The sequence below is a fragment of the Podarcis muralis genome, chromosome 2 (genome assembly GCF_964188315.1).
Source record: "Podarcis muralis chromosome 2, rPodMur119.hap1.1, whole genome shotgun sequence".
In the NCBI taxonomy this organism is placed as follows: domain Eukaryota; kingdom Metazoa; phylum Chordata; class Lepidosauria; order Squamata; family Lacertidae; genus Podarcis; species Podarcis muralis.
Window position 1 is genome coordinate 83,284,633 of NC_135656.1, and position 8,523 is coordinate 83,293,155.

General features: G+C 46.5%; 1 protein-coding gene across 1 annotated transcript in view; it reads left to right on the forward strand.

Moving 5' to 3' along the window:
* Positions 1 to 8,523, forward strand: part of COL7A1 (collagen type VII alpha 1 chain) — a 119,511-nt gene that overhangs the window by 5,833 nt on the left and 105,155 nt on the right. The window contains exons 2-3 of the mRNA XM_077924950.1: positions 4,943 to 5,036; positions 7,665 to 7,845. Of these exons, the coding sequence (XP_077781076.1) occupies positions 4,952 to 5,036; positions 7,665 to 7,845 (266 nt within the window). The 5' untranslated portion in view covers positions 4,943 to 4,951. The remainder of the gene's footprint in view (positions 1 to 4,942; positions 5,037 to 7,664; positions 7,846 to 8,523) is intronic.

The window sequence follows — 8,523 nt, forward strand, 5'->3', positions numbered from 1 at the left end:
CACCCTCTGCATTCTGGCTGAAATGCTTCCCAGGATAAGTGGTGGCAGCTCAGAAGAAACCCTCTCTACATCCATTTTCTTTCACAGTCTGCTTCTACTTCTCGTCTGGTTTTGTCCTCACCTGTGCACCAGCTGTTAATAGTTTTTTTTAAATTATAATAATAATAATAATAATTGTTCTTCTTCTCGTGGATGTTCTCATGCAGTCAAAAGAATGTCAGCCCTCAGGCCACTCCAGGCAGGGAGTCCCTTCTGAATTCTATAATATGTTGCATTGTCAACCAGCTGTTAAGCCCCCTGGGCCTGTCCTTTTGACAGCTCACCCCCCGTGGAGCAGGAAGGGCAGAGTAAATGGAAAAGGATGGAATCTTTGCACTGGAATCCCAGATAATTTCGCGTCAGGGTGGCATCTGCGGATTGGGGGTATCATCACAGCAACCCTACAAAGCAGATTAGATTGGTAATCTAGGGAGATTTACTGAGCTGAACATGGATTCACACCAGGTCCTCCTGATCCAACATTCTAGCCACTGTACTTTGTGTGATGACTGCAGGGGGTTGTCCTAGATGACCCTTGGGGGTCCCTTCCAATTCTATAATTCTACAATGGTAAGTCCCCCCCCTCCCGTGGCCCACAATTTGTATAACACCTTTTAAGGCACACTGTCACCATTTATTCTCCTATTACAGATTGGAAACTGAGGCTGAGGCTTTACCCAGACGGCCAATCAAAACACATGCTACCCACATTTCAGCCTTTGTGGGATTCTCCTGCTACAAGCCTCACATTAAAGGCAATGAAGTGATAGCCAACCCATGAATAAGATGTAGAGGTGTGGGAGCCATATTTTAACATCTGTGCAGATGTACCATCTGGCTATGGAAACAGAGGGAACAGCCTTCAAAGAACTAAGGAAATCCTCATTTTTAAAGCAAAAAGTACATGAAATGAAAGAGGAACATAGGAGGGGCCTTCTGCTAGGTCAGATTATTTGTAGTCCGGTACTGTCTGCTGGCACAGGGTCTCTCATGCAGACAGGGGCGTTCCGAGGGGGGGTGGCTCACCCCAGGTACCATTCCAAGGGGGGGGGGTTGACAAAATGCCGACCCCCAATTGGCGGCACTCCCCGGGACGTGTGCTACACCCCCTGGGACACGTGCCACTCCGGGTACTGGAGCAGGTTGCTTTGCCTCTGCATGCAGAGGTCATTCCCCATCATGTAATACTAGCTGGAGATGCGTCTGAGACCTTCTGCATGCCAACCACGTGTTCCACCGCTGAGGTATGGCTCCACCCTCCATCCCATACACCAATGCTGCAGGGTAGAGGGAAGCTTTGTTCACTATAATTAGAATGAATGCAATGACTTTTTTAGGTGGTGGTGTGGAAATTGCATTTTTTCCTGTGATGTGACAAAAAAACAACAACAAACCATCAGAATCCAAGCTGCAGAAATGCAATAACTCTGCAACACATAAGGAACAATAATGCAGAAACAATAATGCATTTACTGTGGAAAGGACCCTGAAAGTTAGCAACTTTCCAAGACTTATCTTGTGGTTTGTGGCTGAGCTGGTACTTCAATCCAAGATCATATGGAAATGCTGTCCACTGAATGCACTTGCTCTTGCCAAGTCAAAAGCAGTTTCCTGAGGCTATGAATATTAGGCCAAGGTGACCCACCTGTTCATGCATATTGCTTTCAGGACTCTAGTGGAAGACTGGAGTAACTAGCAGTTAGATAGGCAAAGAAAGTGGAAGGACTCCAGAGTGACGCTCTGATGATTTGAAATAACTTTCTGGCATGGTTTTGCTCTATGTGGAAAGGGGAATCCCCATATTCCATCTAGAGGGTGGGTCCCATTCCTGAGTCTCTGCTCACTTCGGTTACTGATCTTGCATCTTTCAAGGTCCAGAAAGACTTGCACAAAACCCAGAGCTGCTCCAGTGAAGTATGCCTTGACACCTGTTTTAACAGTAAAGTGTCAGATGAAATATGTGCCCAGGGGGAGCTTGGAGGTGAAAGGAAAGGAAAATCCAAGGCACTAGAAAACCCGGGAACATAAGAGTAGAAGCACAAAACAGGGAGCAAAAAGCAGCTGGAGGAGAGAGGAGCTGTGAAGGGCTGGGCAGCTGTGCCTAGGGTGGCAGGTTTTACTGTCTGTACTGTACACACCTTTTGCCCCAAGGCTGAGATCTTTTCTCAGCTCCTGCAAAGCTATTCAAAGACACTCATTTATGAGCTTTGTTTGCCTTTCACAAGGGCTGCAGGGAATCAGTCTGAAGATGTGTGGTGAACACGGACTCCTCTGGATGAGCAGGACATGAAAGGGGTGGGAGACATAGAAAAGCAGTTTTTACATTTATGGCTGTGTCTGTTCTGTCACACCTACACAGATGTATGTGCTCAGTCTGTTCTGTGTGCACATGAAGCATCTTAGATAGTAATATACGCCGTTTGCATGCAGTGAATCTCCTGACACTGCAGGCACTGTGATCTCCGGCACAGTAAGAATTGCATGTGGATAGTGATGTGTGTGCAACTTGCTGTGAGGCTGGCCCCAAAATTACTCAGGAGAACAACATAGTCCTGGCACTCTACGTGAGTCATGCATATGTCATTGTGTACAACGGTGCTTCCTCTTTGATGAGTATGCCTGGTATTAAAATGGAAAGAATCCCCAAATGTGTAAATGTGTGGTACTTGGGAGCTTAATCCCTTGGCACGAGAGCGAGCAGTTCCATGAATGGATCACCCGGTGTTATTTCCTTTCCTTTTTTCCAAAAAGTGGCTTGGGATGCATGTAGTTTGGAGTAGGACGACGGGGCAGAGGGAGTTTTAACTCTTTGCCCCTGCACCAACCATGCAATGCAAATGTATCGCCTTCCTAAAGCTGCTGTTAGCATCAGAGGGGGGAAACATACAGACACACAAACTGTACCTGTATCTCTTTCCCTCTCCTCCTGCCACAGCTCCAATCCAAATTTGGGCATGGCTGTTTTTTAGAAGAGGAAAATTGCATTGGGACTTCTGTGACTGACAGTGTAATCCTATGCAGAAGTAAGTTCTATTGAGTTCAGGGAGATTTATTTTCAGGAATATGTGTACAGGATTGCAGCCTGAATCTCCCACGTTCACACTAGTTTAGCCTTCTGGTGCTTCTGTAGGACGAGAGCAGTAAAGCCAGGCTTTAAAAAAATATTAGACCATATAAATTCTGAGCAACCAAATTCTGTGCTAAGAAAAGCTGAATTCTGTGACTAGTGTGAATTATGAACATTTTCATAATCTATCCTATTCTCCTTAATTTGTTCTGTTGTTTTTCCCCCTCTTGCGGAAAAAAAATGGTTTTGATTGAAGCCCTGACCTCTGAGCACTGCAACTTTTGTCCAGTCACCTTCTGATATTTCAGTAAGCGTTTCCCACGTTCCCTTGAGCATCTTTACAATCAAAAGGGCTGGGAACTTGCAGTTTTAAAAAGGAAAGCTAAGATTGTCAGCACATTCAGCCAAAGTTACATTTTTCTGCACTCTTGTAAAACCGCATGGTAGGCACAGCACTGAGTAAAGCTCTCAGCAGCAGGCGTGGTTCTGCCTTGGCACGTAGGAGACTTAGGGTAGTTCAAAGAGGGGAAAGTATTCGACTCTGCTGCTTTCCTTTCTTTTTTGACAGGGAAGACCTATCAAAGTGTGCTCCAAACCAGCTGAACAGCTATGATGCATTGACCCTGTTGCAAAAAAAGAGAGGATTGATATCTTTTGTGCAACATTCTTTGAATGATCCAATCCAGTATAGTAGGTGTGTGTTTGCAGATCTTGGGCCTGAAGGCTGATGATGACTGTGGCCTGCACAGTACAGTTAAAGTAGCATTATGCCACTTTAAACAGCCCCCCCCCCCCCACGAATCCTGGCAAGAGTGGTTCATTAACAGAGTTCTTAGGAGATTCCCTGTTCCCCTCATAGAACTACAATTGCTGGAGTGGTTTTGCAGTTAGTCCCTTTCCCCATGGAACCCCTGGGAATTGTAACTCTGCGACAGGAATGGGGAGTCTCCTACAACTCTCAGCACCCTTAATGAACTATACTTTCTAGGATTCTTTGGGGGAAGCCATGACTGTTGAAAGTGGTATGATGCTACTTCAAATGTATAGTGCAGACAGGGTTTATGGGGCATAATCCACAACACTGAAGAATGTCAATAGGCATCTTAATTCGTCGGTCTTATGCCTGTTATAGCACAGCTGCAGAGCTTGGGTTGCCATAGGCATCCCACTTACATAGCAGGCCAGGAAGTTGATGGTCTTGGAATTGAGACAGGCTTCTGGGAGGTAGGGGTTTCCAAGCTGCAATTGTACTGCAGGAGCTGAATGCAGCGCTATGATAATTCTCGGTGCAGCTGACACCACCAGAGTGCCAGCCCTTTCCTATTTATACAGTGGTACCTTGGGTTAAGAACTTAATTCGTTCTGGAGGTCCGTTCTTAACCTGAAACTGTTCTTAACCTGAGGTACCACTTTAGCTAATGGGGCCTCTTGCTGCTGTTGTGTTGCCGCTGCCCGATTTCTGTTCTCATCCTGAAGCAAAGTTCTTAACCTGAAGCACTATTTTTGGGTTAGCTGAGTCTGTAACCTGAAGCATCGGTAACCCGAGGTACCACTTTATGTCTTACCAGGATTTTCATTCTGTTCTTTGGTCATCTCTTGTTAAGGTACTACATACTTCCTCTAGGTGTTGCTGTACTATGGCTCCCATCATCCCTGAGCATTGGTCATGTCTTTATCATGCTTGCAATCACCAATACCAGTGTGGATGACTAGAACTAGGACTGTCAAGCAAGGTGTTGCCATGTCTTATAGGACAGCACTGATTTTGAAGCAACTTGCAACTGCTCTTGTTACGTTCTTACCTCCTAAGGTCTTTTCTCTTGTTCTCTTTTACAGACTCCCACAATGAGAGGGGAGATGCTGTTCCTCACTGCGCTCCATGCCACGCTCTTTGCTTCAGCGCAAGTTATGGCTCAGAAAAGGGAGAGAGGTAGGTGGATTGTGACATGTGTAACACTATGGAATGGTTCCATAGCTCAGAGTACATGCTTAGCATCTGAAAGAGCTGGGCCTGGGTGGGGGGTGGGAGACCTTTAGGGCCACTGTCAGTCAGAAGACCAGGGCTGGTCTACCTCAATGTAAGGCAGCTTTGTGTCTTCATCTGTGCATGCTAAGAACATTTTAAAAAACCCCACACGGGTGCTATGCAACTAAATGGTTGCACAAGCACAAGGATTAGCAGTAGCACAATGGTTCCCCCACCTCTCCTCCAACCCTGTGCACCCTGCCCCATACCCAAATCTGTTGCTGAAGGTTGGAGGAACCCTCAGAATACATTTGGGAGAGGGAAAAGTAGGAGAATGTTCTGTTGTGCAAAGAGAAATCTTTGTTCTGATGGAACGTTCTCCTTAGCGCTACTTTGAATACAACACCTGCCAGAGTCCTGTCCCAAGGAGCTTAGTCTGCATACCAGCAAGAGAGAGTGAAGGGAGAGGAGAGGGTAGCAAAAAAAGGGGGGAGGGGGAAGGAATGGAATAGGAGAGGTGATGCTTCCAGCGCCTCTCAGAGGCTCATGCTAAGGGTGAACTTGGTTTGGTTGCATTGCCCTGCAGGAATAAAGATGGAGGTGGTGTATGCATAGCTCTGACTCTCTCTGTTTATCAGAGGCAGTCCCTGTTTTCTGATTTCTTTTTCCCTGTTGAAGCATTATCTCTGCATTGCAACCTTTGGAAGACGACAAAGATGGCTACTTGCAATGCACTAGGTCCCTTAGACACCAGAGAAGCCGTGAACAGAATAGAACTGCTTGCCATGTTAAGTTGTGCCTTCCCCATTCCTTTATCATGGGAATGCAAGGGACGTGGTGTTGTGGAAGTAACCATACTGCCTGCTGTGCCTTCATTTATTCATGCCTTGAGGAGAGCTGTGTGTTGCCTGCTGTGCCTCTGCCTATGCATCATTTGCATATGTATCATACTGATTTGAGCATTAAAACTTTAGGAAAGAATCAGCACCTGAGTTTGTGGACCTTAGCTAGGATGAGCCCCAGGATACCTGGTGTAAGCAGCAGTGAGGCCGCTGGCAGGAAGTTGGGTGCAAAGGTGTTCCTTCTCACCCATCTCTCCCGACCCCTTCCTGACCTACTTACAGTCTCCAGGCATTTAACACCCTGGCTTTGAAATAAGCTGGGATTTGTTAGGCAACTTTAAACCATGGTTTAATGCTGGCTTCTGGCCCTCACTTCTTTAGAAGGATTCAACCAAAGTTGCCAGCTCATGTGTAACAGAAAGATACGTTCATGTCATGAACCTGTCATGCAGGGTGCACGCTGCTTGCACTACCTAGAGCTACCCACCTGTCAAATGCGTGACTTTGCAAGTCTCCCTTCACTCCCATTTTAAACATCAAAATCTCTGGTCCAGAGGTTTCCCACCCATGCTACAGCATGACAAGCGGTTTGATGGTTCTACCTATCCTAACCACAACTTAACACTGATAATTGCTCTGGCTTTGCTTCTAAATAGTTTGCCAAAGGTTTTGCTTCATGTTGGAGTGTTTATTTTGCTGAGAAAGGTCCATTGCACTTAGTGACCTTTCCTCTTCCACCCTTTCTCATCCTTCTCTCTTGCCTGAAAGCTTCCAGATCAAAGATAAGCATGCAGATGTTCTTGGCTACCTATCTAAAGCTTCTCTGTTCACATTCATGTTCCATTCAGTGTCCCATTGGTACCAATACACTCACTTCCTCTTGATATCCAAGGAGAAGGAGTTCATAGTTTTAAAAACGGATTTTTCCCTTGAGGAGCATATTGTGGCTCCGTTGAGTGGAAACTGAGCATCTTATAGCTCCACTGAGGTGTCAAGGACTGGCTTCTCTGCAAATGTTTGCAGATAGGCTTACACTTTCCCATAGCACCTGGCAACAGGAGGGAAAAAACAATTTAAAAAACCATCTTCAAAAATTTTTGGGCTCCACTCCCTAACTGTGCATCTGGGATGAAGCAAAGGAATTTACCACGGTCCCTTTGTTACAGAAAAAGACACTCCTTCTCTATTCACCTCCTAAATCAAATATCATGATTCTAGATAGCATTTCTTTCCCCACTTCAGCTGTGCCACTTATTAAGCCAGGACTTGCTGTCTCCTCTTTCCCCTCCAATCCTTCCATAGGATGGAGACTTGGGAATTGAGAGGGCCAGTTATGGACTTGATGCACAAAGAGGGAAAGAGTCCGTCACCCTCTTGGAATAGGAATGGTTCTGTCTGCCCCTGTGGGAGCTGGAGCCCCAAGCTATCTCTTTCTGATGACTTAAATCTAAAGGAATGTGCTGTGTATGAGGCACTGAAGTAACTCCCAGTGTAAAGGACACCTGATTGGTGTGCAGATATGTTTCTGTCTGCTTTGTGAGTGGCTGTGAATGGCAGCAGTGAATGCAACGCCAACCTGAGAATACACAGCCCTTTCTCTAAAAGGCTTCTGGTACGGGCTTTTGGCTTATATAGAAGCAGGGTGCAAGGCTGGCCATACCCAGCCTCTGACCCTAAAATGGGATGCCTATCATGTTTCTGTATTTCATGTGATAGTGAACTATCTGAGACATGGGTTGTTGTTTTACAGTGGTCTGCTCCAACGTCTACACGGCCGACATTGTGTTCCTGGTGGATGGATCCTCTAGCATTGGAAGAGCCAACTTCCAAATGGTCCGGAACTTCATGGAGGGGCTGGTTGCCCCTTTTGTCAATGTGGTGGGTGAGAGAGGGGTGCGCTTTGGAGCTGTGCAGTACAGTGACGAACCCAGGTGAGTCCCAGCCTCTCTGTCCTCCAGCAGTATTTGCAGGAGCTGCAAATTCATGGTAGATGGGTCTATCCAATGACTGCGGCTGTCAAATGGGACCTCTCTGATCAGAGGCAGTGTATTGCTGAATACCAGGTGCTGAGGAGGAAAAACAACAAGGGATGATCCTTGCCTTCATGCCCTGCCCATAGGCTATCCAGAGGTGCCTGAGGGATGACTGTTAAAAAGAGCGTGTGAGCTGGACTAGACTGGCCCCCAGCCTGATCCAGCAGGGCCTTTCTCATAGTATAGGTGGCTAACTTGTGACCCTTCAGGTCTTTGTAGTTGGACACCTATCAGCCCTAATCTATATGGCCCAATAGTCTGGGATGATGGAAGTTGGAGTCCATCAACATCTGGATCTGGCACCCCCGTCTTATAGGCTACTATAGAATAGCCTTCCTCCAACCTGTTGGATGTTGTTGGACTCCAGCTCCCCTCGGACCTAGCCAGCCAATGGCGAATTGTTGAGGATGATGGGAGTTTCAGACCAACAACATCTTGAGTCCACCATGTTGGGGGAAGTGTTCTAGAGCTTTCCATTGTCATAATGTAGATTTGTGCTCAAAGTTCTCTGCATTCCTGCAGTATGATCCTCACAATGCCCAAGGGAGAGAAGGTGCATTCACAGAGCTGACTAAT